The sequence below is a fragment of the Numida meleagris genome, chromosome 16, assembly GCF_002078875.1.
Source record: "Numida meleagris isolate 19003 breed g44 Domestic line chromosome 16, NumMel1.0, whole genome shotgun sequence".
NCBI lineage: Eukaryota > Metazoa > Chordata > Aves > Galliformes > Numididae > Numida > Numida meleagris.
Window position 1 is genome coordinate 1,448,867 of NC_034424.1, and position 17,094 is coordinate 1,465,960.

The window sequence follows — 17,094 nt, forward strand, 5'->3', positions numbered from 1 at the left end:
GGATATATTTTTTTTTACCAGTGGTTATTGTGAGTTGTTCTCGATTGCGTTGTGTTGCAGCAGCGGTAGGTTAAGCGAGGAGAGCAGCTCCTCTCCCCAGCACCTACAGGAGCAGGGCAGATCTGCTGAGCACTCACCGAAAATCCAAAAATGAGCAGGCAAAAGCGAGGCCAGTTCTCTGAGCGAAAGCTGAGCAGGTCAGCCCCTGGTTCCCAGCGCTGCAGTCCCAGCTCTGCTCCTGCAGAGCAGCGTGCCGGGCAGTGGTGCCGCTGCTGGGGGTGCTGCAGCGCAGGGGGCTTTGAGGAGGGATCCCAGCACCACGTGCTGCACCACTGCTGATTGCTGCTGCTGGGAGGCCCGCGAGCTTTCGCTGGTGAGCAGGTTGTTGCTGAGCGCTCTTTGTGCCAACCTCGCAGCTGAGCGGCCGTAGCCCAGGGGGGTTTTTGCAATGTCTCCGTTGTGATGGATTAGATAACTCTCGTTTTTTCTTTTTTAAGGCGTCAAAACAAATGCTGGTATTTGTCCTGCAGTCGTTTCTCTTCCTGGTATTTTTAGAAATTGGCAGATCTCTAGCAGTGCTCTCTGGGGCTGGGAGAAGGGTATTTTTTAACCAGACATGTTTTCTGCACTTAATGAAACAGCAAAGAAATGACATTATTTTTGGTGTCAAAATGCAGAGAGCTCTGAGAACCAGCTGTCAGGTCGGGTGCTGTATAGTGCCTCTGTTTTCCTTCTGTACCTGTGTTTAAGGAGCAGGACTAAAACTAAACAAATATGCAAACAAAGCTGTCATGTTAACAGAGTGTTGGGGATTTATTTTATTTTATTTTATTTTTAACAGGAGGATATTTCCAAGTATACATATTTCACAAAGAATGAATATTCTGCTGTGGAAAGGAATGGGTTTATAGAATTCTGCAGTTAAAAGCTTCCAGAAATGAGAACTGCGCTAAGAATTGCTGGGTAGGATCCCGCAGCCATTTGCTGTCTGTGGTCTGAGACCGCACTTGCACGGCAGCTCACATTGATGTAGGCTGGGCTTCCTGAGGTTGCAGCTGTACAATGAGCTGATTTGGCCAAATTTAATCACGTTTTTTACCTTTTGCCATGCTGCTTTGTGGACAGCCTAGAGCTGTCCCTCCAGCAGCTGGCGTGGGAAGCGGGGATGCAGGTCAGGTTGAGGGCAATATGCGTGGCTGGGAGGGGATGGATGCAGTGCCCACAGGGACTTGGTGTGTGACTGGTGCTGGGAGCCAGAGGGAAGCATTAGGAGGAGGTGCAGCGGTGTCCCCTGGATGTCCACCTTGGGTATGATGCTCTTCAGCATATTGATCAGTGACACAGAAGTGGGATCGAGTGCATCCTCAGCAGTTTGCAGATGGCACAGAGCTGAGTGGTGCAGTTGACGTGATAGAAGGAAGGGATGCCATCCAGAGGGAGCAGGGTGGGGCTGGGGCTGTGAGGTCCCCTCCAACCCAAACGTTCTGTGATTTTTATTTTTATTTTGTGAATTCCTTTGCATACTACACTGATTTACTTTGTGTGCCAGATCTTCCTGTGCACAACAACAGCTACAAGGATGGGTCCATGCAAACAAACTCAGAACCTGAGATGAGAAGGCAAACACTACCGAGCTCAAATGGCGTGAAGAGCAGGCGGAATATTATGGGAAAGCTACCTCCTGGCCAGAGGAGATCAGAAAAAGGTGAAGGGAGCATTGGTTACTGAGGCTTAGCCCTGATTCATCTCAACAAAATGTACTACAGGCTAATGCAACTTCAAGTGCACAGAGAACCCTGAAGAAATAAGAAGTTAGTTACATATTTTATGTAAATAAATGAGCACATTTTGTCTTTTAAATGGAGCTGAAAAGTTAGAGAACCTGCACTGGCCATGTGCAGGAGGGGCTGGAGGAGAGCCTGGGCCCCACGGGGGTTGTTGTTTTTTAACAGCATCTTAAACGTTATCGACTGGTGTTGAAAGTTTTACTCACTGGGTTTGTCTCCTTGCAAAAATCCAAATCAGGGTAGATTGCTTTTCCCTTTCTCAGCCAACCATCCTTCCCTCTGTGGTTGCCTTTGGGGTGGAATTCTGTGTTCCATACTATTGACAAAAGGCAGAAATATAAGTTGCTTTTTTTATTTGTTAAATCTTAAATTTGTTGTAGCAAAAGGTTCAGGAAAAATCTATTTTCCACGTATCTATAGGCCTCACGACTTATCTGTCCCATTTTGATTGTATTATCTGGGGTGTTGAGATTAACCCCCAGTCAAGCATTATCATTTGGGAGATTCAGAGCAGAGGTTGCACACAAAATCCAGACCCGACTGCCACTTTGAAGACATGGTTAACCCATCCTGCTGCTGCCTGCAGCTGTTTGGCAGCTAAGGGTTGTGGGGGTGCCACGGTAGTGTCACAGCATCAGAACATCTCTCCTAGAACACATTTCCTTTCTTCCTGTCTCCTTTGCTGCCCTCCCAGCTGGCTTTGGCTTCGAAATCATAGAATCATAGAATTAGCTAGGTTGGAAAAGACCTGCAAGATCATCCAGCCCAACCATCCACCTACCACCAATAACCCCACTAAACCATGTCTCTCAGCACACCATCTAAACGTTTCTTGAACACCTCCAGGGATGGTGACTCCACCACCTCCCTGGGCAGCCCATTCCAGCGCCTGACCACTCTTTCAGAAAAGTAATGTTTTCTAATGCCCGGCCTAAATCTCCCCTGGTGCAACTTGAGGCCATTCCCCCTCGTCCTGTCACTAGTTACAAGAGAGAAGAGGCCGACCCCCAGCTCACAACAACCTCCCTTCAGGTAGTTATAGAGAGCCATGAGGTCTCCCCTGAGCCTCCTCTTCTCCAGACTGAACAATCCCAGCTCCCTCAGCCGCTCCTCATCAGCCCTGTGCTCCAGACCCCTCACAGCTTCGTCACCCTCCTCTGAACACGCTCCAGGGCCTCAATGTCTTTCTTGCAGTGAGGGGCCCAAAACTGGACACAGTACTCGAGGTGGGGCCTCACCAGTGCTGAGTACAGAGGGACAATGACTTCCCTACTCCTACTGGCAACGCTATTTCTGATCCAAGCCAGGATGCCATTGGCCTTCTTGGCCACCTGGGCACACTGCTGGCTCATGTTCAGCCAAGCATCGACCAATACCCCCAGGTCCATTTCCTCCACACAACCATCCAGCCACTCTGCCCCAAGCCTGTAGCGTTGCCTGGGGTTGTTGCGGCCAAAGTGCAGGACCTGGCACTTGGTCTTGTTGAACCTCATCCCATTGGCTTCAGCCCAGAGATCCAGCCTGTCCAGATCTCTCTGTAGGGCCTCTCTACCCCCAGGCAGATTGACACTTCCCGCCGGCTTGGTGTTGTCTGCAAACTTACTGAGGGTGCTCAGTACAAAGGTGCTCAGGTACACGTGTTCATTTGTATTTTATTATCTCTTTAAATTTTTTAATAGTTCACCTTTAAATCTGAACTTCCTCGTCTCTTGCTGCCCTTGGGATGAATCTCTCTCGCACTGTTTGTGTGAGTAATGTTATTTTGTCTTTTAACTTATTTTTCTTTGTGCATTCCTTTGCTTGTTTTACTGTAAGTCTGCAGCCGAGCACTGAAAAGGCACTAGAAGAAATTCCAGATTCAGCTGTAGTAATTTAAAACAATGTTTTTCTTCTGCTGCTTTTAATTATATTTCTTGCAGCATTTTTTTCCCATACCCTTGCTGCTATTTTTTGTTCTATACCTGGGAACACTGAAAAGCCCTGGGGTTATCCTGGTATTGACACCAGTTTGAAACCATCCTGCATCAAAGAACAAAATAGACAGAGGCTACAGTTCAGTTCTCGCCTACGTTTGCTCTTGTGGCTCTGCTTGTAGGCTCTTGCCTTGTCCCTCCCTTGCTGAAGTCCCTTGCCCATGGGGGAGCTTTTAAAAGTCCTTGTAGGGTTGGAAGCCTTTCCCAAGGGCTCCATTTATCTGGAGGATGGTTGGTGCAGTGGGTGCAGCCGTTCGCGGGAGGCTGAGGGAGGTGGTTGGCATCAGCAGCAGCTGAAAGGGTGTCTTTCAGTTATGAGAAATGAGAATATTAAGAAATAATCTTTAATTAGCAGGCTTTTGTTCCTGTACAAAATTACTGCAAGCCTTAATTGCAGGGAAAACGTAGAGACTCTGCAATATATAAGTCATTTGCAGCAAGTATAGGCTGATGTATGGTGCAGATAAATTCTTCTTTCCTGGAACTAATCACTCTGAGCACCGCCAGAGACTAAATCCCGATGTGAAGTACAAAACTAATTCCATGTGACTCCTGGCTGGGGTGGGACGTGCAGTTCGGTGGCACGCTGCTGTCCCCCCCTTCTGAACGAAGGTAACAGATTGCTCATTGGCCTTGTGCTGAGGCTCTGAGCATCTCCCACGTTTTCTCTTTATATATTTTCTTTTCCAAGACTCTTTTTTTTTTCCCCTTTATTGTGCAAGGCTGTGTTTTCTCTGGGTAGATAGATAATACATGTTTAAAAGCAGCTGGGCACAGCAATGTAGGCTAATCCTTTACATCCCTGCAAGAGTAAAGCAAATGCCAGATGTTGATTGCAGAGCCTTAAATAGATGCAGTTTTAGAGGCTCCTTCATGCTGTGTGGCTCCAGCTGCGTACGCTGCCCTATTATCTGCCAATCTGTTAAACTGCAGAGCAACGTGGAGGGATAAAATATTTCATCTAATATAAATATTTTTTTTCTGGTGAAGCCTTATTTGGTTATGGAAGAGTTAATTCCTTTTGGTTTGTTTTTGTCTTCTGTTGTGTGTTAACTGAAGATGGTGTGGTGTATTCAGGCACAGCATTTTATTGGGATTTATCAAACGCTGAGGCCCATAGCGTGCTTACAGGACTGACGTGGCCATAACACTGCTTGGGTTATCAATTTCATTTAGATTCGTTTCATCTGTAGGTTAGTGCGTGGTTGTGCCACATCTGAAACGGAGAGGAGGGGAGGAAAAGGAAGAAGAAACCATGAAAGCTTAATTTCAGCATGTGTGTGTTGGAAGAGACACAGCTGCCAGTGCCTGCCCACGGCTGTAGCACAGTGGTGTCTGTAGTGCTTGAGCAGACCCAGCGGGATCTGTGTCTGACCTGTATTACTGATTGATGGGTTTCCTTGCCGTGCAGGTGAACTCACAGTTCATTAGGGTAAATTTTAAGCATGCAGTAGCTTCAACTCAAAAGGGAGATAACCAATAATATATTTATATCTGTTATTAAGATAATAATTTGTACCATTCATGTGCGATTGTTAATGGCTGGGCCCATGTGCGCTGCTTTGGAGTCAAGTTTGGATTTCTAGGTAAAAGGAACACACATGCACAGTCCTCCATAGCCCTACTGCAAACCGGCTGCAAAGCCTGGTGCTTTTTGGTGTGCATTTATGATGCCATACATGGATTTATTGGTCGTAGATTTGCAGTTGTTTTTCTGCTCCCTTGACAACTTTTGCACGGCGGTAGCCATGCTTCCCGCCTGGTTGCTGTGCAGTCTGGAATATGACCTCTCTCAGCTTGCATGTGAATAACATTACTATGAGTTATTTGAAATGCTTTGGGTTTTTTTTTAGGTTATGAATTCAGTGTTTAAGACAATTCTAGACTTGACGTATCCGATAACCTCGATGTTTTCTGGAGCGGCTTTTAACAACAGCATCAGCAACATCTTCAAAGATAAACAGATCGAGGTAGGTTGCTTACTGTACCCGCTCTGGGTATACATGTACGTGGCTGCACTGCATTCTGTTGTAAGAAATGTCTTTCTTCCATTCTAGTATTAGGTACAGGGCTGTGGGTGCTGCAAAACACGTTACAACTAGGAACGTAAGGGCACACCGTTATGGAGGATGTTCATTCATTTTGGTGGATTTAGAAAAATACAAGAGGAATAGTTTCACTACTTGTGTTTGACAACGGGACCCATTTGGCTGAGAGCAAAAGTTTAGTTGTCCCCGAAGTAAAATTGCCAAGATGGTTTTATCATTATGTTACACAAGTTGACTCTAAGAGACCCTTACAGCACCCGACCCAATGAATGTCGTTAAGAGGACAGCAACGGCTTTGTGGTGCATTGGTTTTAGAAGACTGGGTGTTTATGATCAGCCTATTGAAAGCTGAGGTAATGTCCAGGCTTTCCCTGCTGTGCACGTGGAGCCTGTAGCTGCCAGGTGCTGTGTGGCCTGCCCCAGCTGTCCCACACACCCCCATCCCCAGCTGCTGCCTGTGAAGTCAGTCAGCACTGGTTGTCTTTCTCCACCGGGCTCAGAGGAGGTTTGGGTGCTCTTGCAGTCTTACCTCATTTGCAGCCTTAACCACATTATTCCTGTGTTTGGAATCCTTGTGATAAAAGATTCATAAATATATTTAAAATACACTGACAATTTGCTGCATAATCTAAAACATTCCCTAGTTAAATGCAAGGATGAAAGTAAGTGATTAATCATCACATGTGGCTTAAAATAGCATTGTGCTGTGCAGAGTGGCTGGTGCTGGGAATGAGCAGGTTTTAGTGATAAGACCCGAGACTGGAATTATTTTTGTTTTGTTATTTGGATGGCAGCAGCCCTCCTGTTAGTCCTTCAGTCGTGCGTGTCCTTTCCTGGAGCACTCCAGCTTCTATATCTGGTTTCAGCAGCGCCTGATAGGAAAACCAGAGTGTCAGATGACTACAACAGCTCTTTCTGCTGGATTCGATGCAGCTGAGGAGCTGCAGAGCATTGAGACCTTCATGGTGGTGCTGGGGCTGGCTTCTCCCAGTGAACCTGGTGCGAGCTGTGCCGTGCTGTGCTGCGGTGCGAGCCACGGGACGGTGCTGAGGAGAGCTTGGGGGAGAAGTGAATGGCAAAAGGGAGGAATGTCTCCTCTGATCTTGGCTGGCTCTTGCTCCCCCTGGTTTACTACCATCACTACAGTCAATTTATTGCACTTGCCTTTGAGGTGCAGTAATTTCTTCCCTACCTTACGATTTTTATGTATTACAGCTGTAATCCCTTGAACTGTCCTAACCTTGTGGTAAGGGAAGGGAAGTTTGTCTGAGAGAAATCCAGCTCTGAGGCATGCAGAGCATCGCCTCTGTGTGCAGTGCCACAGGGCAAAGCCTTCAGGCTGCGACCGAGGATGTCTTCCAGCTGATAGATAAGGAGAAATGTTGTGTGCCTCTGCAAGGAAGGAGGCATTCACCTCTAACTGCAGTTCATACTGTCAGTGCTGGTTAGCCAGGCATATCAGTGGAAAGATGGAAGCTGAAAGCTGCCTAAGTGTAAAGGGTAACATAAAATGACACAACCTAAATTAAGAAGCATTAAACCTTGAAGAAATGCATTCTTAAGCATTATTTTAAGGTGTCCCAGACTCCAAATTTCTGTACTACTTCAATAATTTGAGTGTTTTTTGAGCAGGTTGGGTAGCAGTGATTTCCAACCAGAAATACGTTAACAAGGGTTGATGACAGCCTTACCAACCTAGGTTCTGTTTGGTGCTTGGCTCCATCCCAGCTCTATTCTTGTTGGACACAGCAGAACCTGAGAAGTTTCTGCCCTTGGGGTTACGTTGGGTGCTGACCCTTGTGCCCTTAAAAGCTCAAAATTAAGAAGTGGAGCAGATGTTCCTTTTTTCTTACCCTGCTGTGAGGTGGCATTCCTACATTTCTCCTGCGTGCCCTCATCTCTGCTCCACATCACAGCTAGGGTGTGTAACCACTTATGTAGAACTGTTATTTCTGTCATTGAAAGGGAGGTTTCCATTTTCTCCAGCGCTTGCTCTCTCTCAGCTCTTATCACGTAGATGTCTCCGGATCCCAGCAGAGCTGCCTGTGGAGCCCTGGTTACAGCAGCCCCCGTGCTTGCCACTAGAGATGTCAGCCAAAGGCTCTGGAAGAGGAAACCAGACTGTGCAAGTTCTACCAGGAAAGCACAAGCAGAAAGCCAGGACAGGGCCTTGAAAGATATCTCCAAAATACACAGCCACTGTTACTCTGAAACTACCCACCCCTGGCGGAGGGGGGCAGCCTTTATTCTGGTGAGAGTGCTGCCTGACATCTGCAGGCGATGCTCCTCATCTACCATTAAAACTAGTTATACAGAAGCCTGGCGTCTAGCCAGCCAACAAGGTGCTGGTGGTGGGATAGGAATCATCCTTCCACACAGGGACCCAGTAGCTTCACTTAAGACTTGGAGAGCATCAAGCTCTCTATCTCAATTCGGAGCCTTAGCTCCAGCTCCTAGCTGCAGTGTTCCTTTGGGAAGAGCTGAGGGAGCCAAAGTAAAGCATGTATGGCACAGCTCTGTGGGGTCTACTCCTTGGAGACCTTCCAAGGCTTCTGGACGTGGCCTGGGCACCAGCTCTGGGTGGCTGTGCTGGGGCAGGGTGGGACCAGGTGGACCCAGAGGTGCCTCCAGCCTCAGCCAGGCTGTGGTTTTGTGACAGTCCAGTAGAGCACCTGGCTCTGGGGTTTTTGTCTCTCATGGCAGACACACAGAATGCTCTTGCAGACCATCTCACTGGAGGTTCAGGTGTGAGGAATCAGGAGAGCAAGTTTTTCTTAAGTCTTGTTTCAGAATTGGATAGTGTTCCCTCTCCTAAACAAATGAAGATGTCTAAGAAATGCTGATGTTATTACTGTAGGGTAGGTCTTGGTTTAGTTTCCTTCATGCACGTATTTGCATGAATATGAAAGAAGGCATAACATAGGCTTCTTTCCCTGTTCCTGTATTTTTGCTTAAAATGTGGTTGGTGAGCTGAGACCTGTGATCATCAGAATATCTTCAGCGTGGAGAGGCCCCCCAGGGCTCTTGTAGCCACGCTTGATGCACCCTCCCTCCCACGGCATTTATAGCAGAGGGGCTGTAATAATTGTGCAGCATCTGCTGGTCCTGCCCAGTCCCACCATCAGAGCTGCTTAACAGATTGAACTCACGAGGAAAAAAGCCAAACACAGCAGAACTCCTTGGCAGTTGCTCAGAGGGCCAAGACTCGTGTCCTCAACCTCTTCTTGTCTCTTGGGTTCTGGGATTTCAGGAAGTGAGGTGTGGAAGACAGCAAAAAACAGTTAGTCCAGGAGACAGAGATCTTTAGATAAAAGTTATCATCAGACACCCATACATGGCCTAAAAGAAAAGAGATATCAGAAAAGGTGAACTGGTTTGAGTGATGAGGTTTCTGTAATGCTCTGTATGATGTACAGTCTTCTGGAGCAAATACTTCTTGCTATTAAAAAAAAAAAGTCATTCTTATGCCTTGGTGTTTGTATAAGAAACAATTTGATGAACTTAAGCACAATGCTGATGGGGCTTCTCCAGGCATTTGTGTCTACAGCTCTGTCAGGATACAAACGCTGTCACTTTGGTTTCTGTGTTAGGCAGAGGCTTTAGATTAAGAGCAAGGTTACAGATTTAGTGATATGAGGCTCTCCTGTGTTGCAGGATCTGTGGATTCCTTACTTCACGATCACAACTGACATCACTGCCTCAGCAATGAGGGTCCACACGGATGGTAAGTGTGCGGGCAGCTGCTCCTGCAGCAGCCTGACGTGGCACTCAGCATCACCCCTTGCCCCTGCAACTCTCAGCCCCTTTACGTTTTTCTTTCCTTTTGTTTCTCCCTCCTCTGTTATTTGCTGAGCGCCAAACTGTGGTTGTACACATAGCAAGGAACAGAGCTGTGGGGAAGAAATTAACTGAGATGCTGAATTCGCTGTTTGGAGAGTAAATGGGTCCACTGGTGCCATTCTGTGTCCTTAAAACATTCTGCAAAGTGCAGGTGTATTAACAGTAAATCAGAATTAATGCAACCAAAGCAATTTAAGATTCAAATTCTCCATAAATGAAGATGCATTCCCAATAAAGAGAATCCAGTGCCTGAAGCAGAAGCTGGGTTAGGCTGTCATTTGTGTCCAGTCCTCTTTATTTCTCTGGTGGAAAATGAATTCGGTTTACAGTGACTAAACAGAGAAGAAAGATCTGAGCTGTCTGCCCTGCTGTCGGGATGTGGTGGCAGCCCTGTGGGATATTTGCTTTAGCTTTTGTCTGGCTATTTAGGGTAATGGTGCAGTGAATCAGGCCCCAGTGAAGACGCTCCAAGCCTTCCGGGTGCCCCAGATATTTCTGTGGGTGGAGGATAGGCCTCTGCTGCCATGTCTGTGGTGTTCTGTCTTTTGTGCGGGCTGTCCCTTCCTGCAGCCCACACATGGGCTACAGAACCATGAAACCACGCTGACCCTGGGGCATTGGCTGGGTAGGATGACCAAGGGAGCTAAGACCCAGGGGGGATTCACCTTTCATAGGGGTTGGTTTCCAGTTCCACAGCAGGTTAAGCCAGTGAAGTTCCAACTCACCTAAAGCTGCTGCTAATAAAGCACGAGGCTGCCAGTATTGACCTGTGCTACGCAGTAGGAGTGCTTAAGTTATAATTAGAGCAAGAGCCATTATATATTTTAAAAAAGGAAAAAAGTCAATTCCTGGTTTGCTGGGAAGAGCTGTTTGTTTGAAACACTGAGTAGTTAATTACTGAGAAGTGAGCCAACAATGCAGTTCTTGTTTATTTTTGATATTTTAAAGATTCACTTCTCAGACACGACTCCTAGCATCTTTGGAAATGCGGCATCATCCAAATTCAGCTGCTGCAAATGTTACAAAGAGAAATTGGTAAATAAGAGCCTTAAAGCAGAATGTCTTACAGGAAACAGAGCCAATCAATTTCTACTTGATTAAGCTTTGTTTATAACAGCTTAGAAGATGACAACTTTCTTCTTTACAGCACCGTTAACAGAAATGTGCTCAGAAAAGATAAGATCTGAACGGGATGCCAGTACATGGTGGCAAAGTGGAAACGTTTGCTTCTTGCAGAGCAGGGAAAGCAGAGTTCCTGGGCTTCTGCAATCAGTATTTTTCATGTTCAGCTCCTGCTGAAAGCCTGTTTTCTGCGTATCTTTGTAGAACATAATGGCTTTAGCTGCACTTCAATCTACTTATTCTCCCTATTCTTTTCTCCCCAGGAGAAGCCTTTTCCTTTCCTTATCAGTGTAAGCTCAGCAAAGCACTAAAGATGATCCCCGCAGTCAGGCATATGCTGACATCTCCTTGCAGGCCATGAATATGAGACGTGTCCTTAAAACCCTGTTTCCTAAGGCCTTTGCCCAGCTGTGGGTATGAATCGCCCTTTTAATCTTTTTTTCCTAGTCAGTATTATGGTATAGGAAATAATAAACTGCTTTAATCACTTCCTAATATTATTCTCAGGAGAACCTCCATCTCCTCATCCTTGTAGCGAGTGTGAACGCCTGCCCCATCTCTGCAGTACATTAAAGCTGTTGGTGCTGCGTTTCTCTCCTGCAGGCTCTCTGTGGAGGTACATCCGTGCCAGCATGTCTCTCTCTGGGTACATGCCCCCGCTCTGCGACCCGAAGGACGGGCACCTCCTGATGGATGGAGGTTATGTCAACAACCTTCCTGGTAGGTGTCCATGTTGGGTGGGAGGAAGCTGCTGAGAACGCATCTCGTCACACAGTCTGCACAACTTTTCCCCTCGTGATTGCTTTCCAAAAAAAGGAACAAGGATCAACATTGCAGCCACCTTTAAACTCATGGTGGTTACCAGGAGTCATTGCTTGCAGTTTCCTTGCTGTTTGCGTTACTGTGGCTTTATTAAGACTGTTCCTTATTGTGAACTGTATTCCAAAAATGTAATTCCAAGCTCATTTTGAATTTATTGTAGTGTTCACTGCAAGGAGAGAGCAGAAATTAAACTGCAAGCATATAGTCCTTGTTTCTTTTCAAAAAGTATCACTTGAATAGCAAATAATTCTGAGAAAGCAAGAGTATTAATTGTTCATTATTCAGCCTGGTGACTGTGTTTGTAGAACGTGCTGCATCAGAGTGCTCGCTAGAGGACTGCTGGAAGTACATGGCAGTTGGTACTGAAAGCAGCCAAGTAACATTTTTTCTTTATTGTCCAGCTGTGGGTTTTAACTGCAATGTAGCCGCAGAACTGAAACAGCATTTCAGTGGTTTTCTTAAATCAGATGCCTGTTCCTGAGAGCAAATCTGCCAGTGTGTGACCTGGAGGAGCTGGCAGGCTGCGTGAGCTGCAGAGAGCGGGCAGCCCCATGCCGGTGTGGGGCTCCTGTGCCACATGTCAGCTTCGTCCTCCCTGCCAGAGGGAATGGGGCTGGTGGCTGAGCTGCGTGCCCAGAGCCTGAGGGGTTCCAGTGGTCTTGGTTAGAATCGTGGAATCATTAAGATTGGAAAAGGCCACTAGGATCATCAAGTCCAACCATCAGCCCATCTCCACCATGCCCACTGACCATGCCCCTCCGTGCCACATCCACCTTTTTCATGAACATCTCCAGGTGGGACTCCACCACTCCCTGGGCAGCCTGTGCCAGTGCCTGACCACTCTTTCGGGGAAGAAATGTTTCCTTAAACCGAACCTGAACCTCCCCTGGCACGACATGAGGCCATCACCTCTTGTCCTATCACTGTTGCCTGGGAGCAGAGGTCGGCCCCCACCTCACCACAGCCTCCTTTCAGGCAGTTGAGGTCTCCCCTGAGCTCCTCTTCTCCACGCTGACCCATCCCAGCTCCCTCAGCCGCTCGCCATCACACCTGTGCCCCAGACCCCTCACAGCTCCATGCCCATCTCTGGACATGCTCCAGGGCCTCCATGTCTGCATTGCAGTGAGTGGCCCAGCACTGAGCACAGCATTGAGGTGCGGCCCCACCAGTGCCCGTACAGAGGGACGATCCCGTCCTGCTCCTGCTGGCTGCACTGCTGCTGACACAAGCCACGATGCCGTCGGCCTTCTTGGCCACCTGGGCACACTGCTGGCTCATGTTCTGCCGGCTGTCAGCTCACACCCACAGAGCCTTTTCCTCCACGCAGCTTGCCAGCCACTCTGCCCCAAACCTGTAGCACTGAACAGGGCTGTTGTGAGCAAAGTGCAGGCACCTGGTCTTGTTGAAGTTCATACAACTGGATTTTTCTGCTCTCCATCTCTGTCTTTCAGCTCAGGGGAGTGAGTGCCCTGAGGATAGTTAGCTGCTCGCGTGGGGCAGAGGTGGAATTGGGGTGTAGGAAGGCTGATGTGGGGCAAGGGTGGAACCCAAAATGGACCAAAGACACGTTTTATGGCAGGGCTATTGTCATGGTCAGGAAGCACCAGAGGGGAGGTGGGTCATGAAAGTGGCTGAGACCAAGACAGAGATGTAGGATGTCACTGCAGTTTGTGCACAGATAGGAGAAAATCCGAGCTGACCATCTGAAATCTCTTAGGTGTTCAAGACAAAACCAAACTATGTTTTCTTATCAGGACTGTGTTTGTCTGAAAAACAGAAATAGAAGTAACACAAAGTAGACCCCCACAATTTTCCACTGACTTTGCTGTGTGTGTCTGTGTAAGCAAAAGTGTGAATTGAAAATTGAGATGCTGTCTCCACCTGTACTTATTGGAAAGTGCACAAAGTGTATGCGCAAGTGACACGAAGTGGAAAAGCTACAGTAGACTGAACCAGCCCGGTAACATAAATCCAAGTTACAGAACAGATCTGATTTAAATATGTATCTAAATTAAGCATCTACATCGGCTCTTCAGAGCTGTGGTTTTCCTACGCATAACTATTTTAGAAATTGCAGCTATCTTGGACTCTGGGGGCGTGGAGGAAATATAAATGCACTCTGCAAGGTGTGTGTCCTTCTCTTCCCTCCTTTGGTACTTTGCTAAATTCTCGCCCGTATCCATAGGCTGCAGCTAGTTCTCTTTCTACTGACCTTGAAGTGGGAGGTGTTGCCTCATTTCTCTCCCACTTCAAATATGAACCTTCCTCTTGGATCCAAAGCTTTCTGCACACTGAAATCCTCCCAGCCTCTCCTTGCCGTCTGCTTCCTTTGCTGCTCCTTTTCTTCATCGTCTCCTCTCTGCAGGGTTGCACTCTGCACTGCTGACTCCTCTTCATGGCCATCACCACTTGTTCTCTCTCCAGGTCTTTGTTCTCATGGGAACCGCCACGCTCTCATGTTGCCCCCAGTTGCACCAGACCAGGTGTTTGTGCTGTGCTTCTCTTCTCCCTGCTTGCAGGTTTGCTGCTGCCTTCACGTTGGTTCAGGTGACAGAATGGTGCCAGAGTGAGTCGGGTCAGCCTGCCCACGCGGGGAAAGCTTCCCCCATCAGCGGGGTTCACCAGGAGTTCAGAGTGTGGCCTCGCCCTGCCGTTATGTAGGGGCTCTCTGCTGCACGCTGGGATCTCACAGCTGAAATGGAGCGGGTGGGGTAGGAGTCTGCCCAGGGAAATGGTGTCTTGACACAGATGTGCTGCAGACATTTACATCTGAAGCTGTTCAAAGAGATGCTCACGATGGGCACGATGTCAGGTTCTGTCTTCTTGAGGAGTATGTACACAAGCTGTGTCTGTGCAGCACCGGAGTTGACATGACTGTTAGAAGTGTACTGATGTGATCTTCTTCTTCCCACTAGCTGATGTGGCAAGGTCCATGGGTGCTAAGGTGGTGATAGCAATCGATGTGGGGAGCCGGGATGAGACCAACCTCACCAACTACGGCGACTGCTTGTCCGGCTGGTGGCTGCTCTGGAAGAGGTGGAATCCACTGGCTGAGAAAGTCAAGGTACTGCAGGCTGCATTGCAATATCACCTACTTCTATGGGCAGAGCAGGAAGCTTTCCCTTGATTATTCAGGAACAAGCCCGTGACAGATTAAATCATTTCTTGGATTTGAGCACATGCTTGTGGATGAAGAAAGATAGGCAGTGCTGTGACACCCAGGGAAATGGACTGTCACAGGATAGGGCAGAGCCCTGTCTGGGGAGGGGAGCATGGGCTGCAGAGGTGGTGGATTTGTGAGAGCACAGAAACCTTTTCTTGTGGGTGGTTGGTTTAAATAAAGTCAGAATTTACAGATTTTACCGACGAAGTAATAACTTTGTCCCGTTCAGTGTTTCTATCCTAATGTCTCTGAGCTGCTGACTAAGGAGGTTTCAGCACCAGGCACTAATTAACATTACAGCTACTGCTCATAGAAACACACCGGGCTGCAGAGTGCAATTTTTTTTTTCTTGTTGCATGCAGTCAGGCCAACTCTATTGTGTGTTCTCCTGCATTTCCTAAATTCCCTGGCCCTGCAGTGCTCCCTCAAGGGAATGCTGGTTTTTCCTTCTCCGAACTGGAACTAACATGTTGCCTTGTGGCAACTGGAATTAAAACACTTGCTTCCCAAAGCCAGGGAGAATATTACAAACTGTGGGTACTGCTCTGTAACCTTAAGTTTTTCCTCTAATTACTCTCTGCCCTGAGAAGGTCTCGTCTCCCAGGGAAGCAGCCTGGCTTCTCTTTTGGAGGCGGTGCAGCTGCTGAGTGCCCCGCTTTGTCTCGACAGAGTTGACTGTGCTGCTTCCAGCATGTAGTGGGAATGTTTGGCTGGTGGAGTGGAAGACCTTGGCTCCTCTCAGTAGTGCCCAGTGAAATATTACGACTCTCCTTCTTGCTTTAAATCTGTGGAACACTGGAGCAGGCTGGTCCAGAGGGGCTGTGAAGAAGTCTCCACTTGTGGAGCTGCACCAAAACCCATTTGACGTGGTCCTGCCCAGCTGACCCTGCCTGAGCAGGTGGCTTGGACAAGACAATGCTGAGAGATCTCTGTCACTCTCAGCGATTCTGTGGTTCTGTGAAATCTCTGCCCAGGTCAGTAGAGGCCATCACTGATTTCTGCTGTGAAGGAGCACTGTGCCCCTCTTGCCTGAGCTCACACCTTTCTTAAGTTTCCACCCCTATCTTGAAATGGAAGATTCTATTCAACCTTGCACTGCAGAACCGTGTTTGAAGGCAGTTCCCTTTCTGCTCTTGGTTGTGGACACTCTGTCCACGCTGCCTGGGAAATGGAGGAGCTGATGCGTGAAGGCTTCAGCAGGCTTCTGCACGCTTTTGGACTAGGTCTGATAGATAACTCGGTTATTCCCTTCGCAGTGAATACAGAACGCGTTCTGAAATTTCTGAGTTAATCACGATTGCTGTGTCTGTCCTGGCTGGCAGGTGCTGAACATGGCAGAGATCCAGACGCGGCTCGCATACGTGTGCTGCGTGCGGCAGCTGGAGATGGTGAAGAGCAGCGACTACTGCGAGTACATCCGGCCGCCCATCGACCGCTACGGCACGCTGGATTTTGGGAAATTTGATGAAATCTGTGTAAGTGCACCTTGGTGAAGGCGGTTTCCCGTACCGACACTCTGCAGTTCTGCTGCGAATTAGTACCTAAGCAGCGTGAGAGTAAGAGAATTCAGTTGGCACCGAGTGAATAATTGACACTAAATAATACTGTGGGGTGATGTCATGACTGTGAGATTGGGTTACCAGCAGAAATTGAGTTAGTAATTGTGATTATATAATAAGCTGTAAATGGAGCAGTTCCCCACTATCCTATGACGATTCTTACTCAGCTCCTTGGTAAAAACCCCTTGGTGTCTGAGCTGCGCTGGGCGGTTGTGGTTTGTCAAATGGTGTCATTTCTCTTCCTTGATTATGGAGCCCGTTGTCACATGAAAGATTTGGAGAAGTTTGTGGGGAAGCTGTGAATCACTGAAATGGAGGGCAACATACTCAAATATCCGACTTGGCTCACGCTGCAACACTTCTATTAATAAAACATACCATCCATCTTTCCTCTACACCTGATAGCGTAGCAGGAGAATGGCACCAATGTCAGTGGAAGGGCACAGCAAAGGGGTAGCACCAGGTTACACGTCTTTGGGGTTTAGTTGTGTTTGTGTACAAACTGGAAATCAGCATGGGAAGAACCGACCCCAGGTGTGTGATTGAATTGTCCCAGTGACATAATCCAGCATTCTGCACCAAAACATTTCTGCCTCATTTGAGGGAATGGGAGCAATTCCGGCTCATTCTCTCTTGTCAAGGAAGTTATTTTACTGTCTTTTTCCCTTCTTTGCTTCAGCTGTGCAAGTATTTTCCATGTTCAGCTGTTTCTACATAGCTTTGCTCTTCTTCTTGTTTGGGGGAAAAAGAAGAAAGACAAGGCACCCGTTTTTGTTCAAG

At 47.7% G+C, this 17,094-nt stretch overlaps 1 protein-coding gene across 3 annotated transcripts in view; it reads left to right on the forward strand.

Annotated features, from left to right (window-relative positions):
- The window catches only part of PNPLA7 (patatin like phospholipase domain containing 7), a 121,244-nt gene that overhangs the window by 90,909 nt on the left and 13,241 nt on the right, over window positions 1-17,094 (forward strand). For all 3 annotated transcript variants that reach the window (XM_021413645.1, XM_021413646.1, XM_021413647.1), the window contains exons 28-32: window positions 5,614-5,730; window positions 9,463-9,532; window positions 11,374-11,490; window positions 14,508-14,656; window positions 16,078-16,230. In XM_021413645.1, the coding sequence (XP_021269320.1) occupies window positions 5,614-5,730; window positions 9,463-9,532; window positions 11,374-11,490; window positions 14,508-14,656; window positions 16,078-16,230 (606 nt within the window). The remainder of the gene's footprint in view (window positions 1-5,613; window positions 5,731-9,462; window positions 9,533-11,373; window positions 11,491-14,507; window positions 14,657-16,077; window positions 16,231-17,094) is intronic.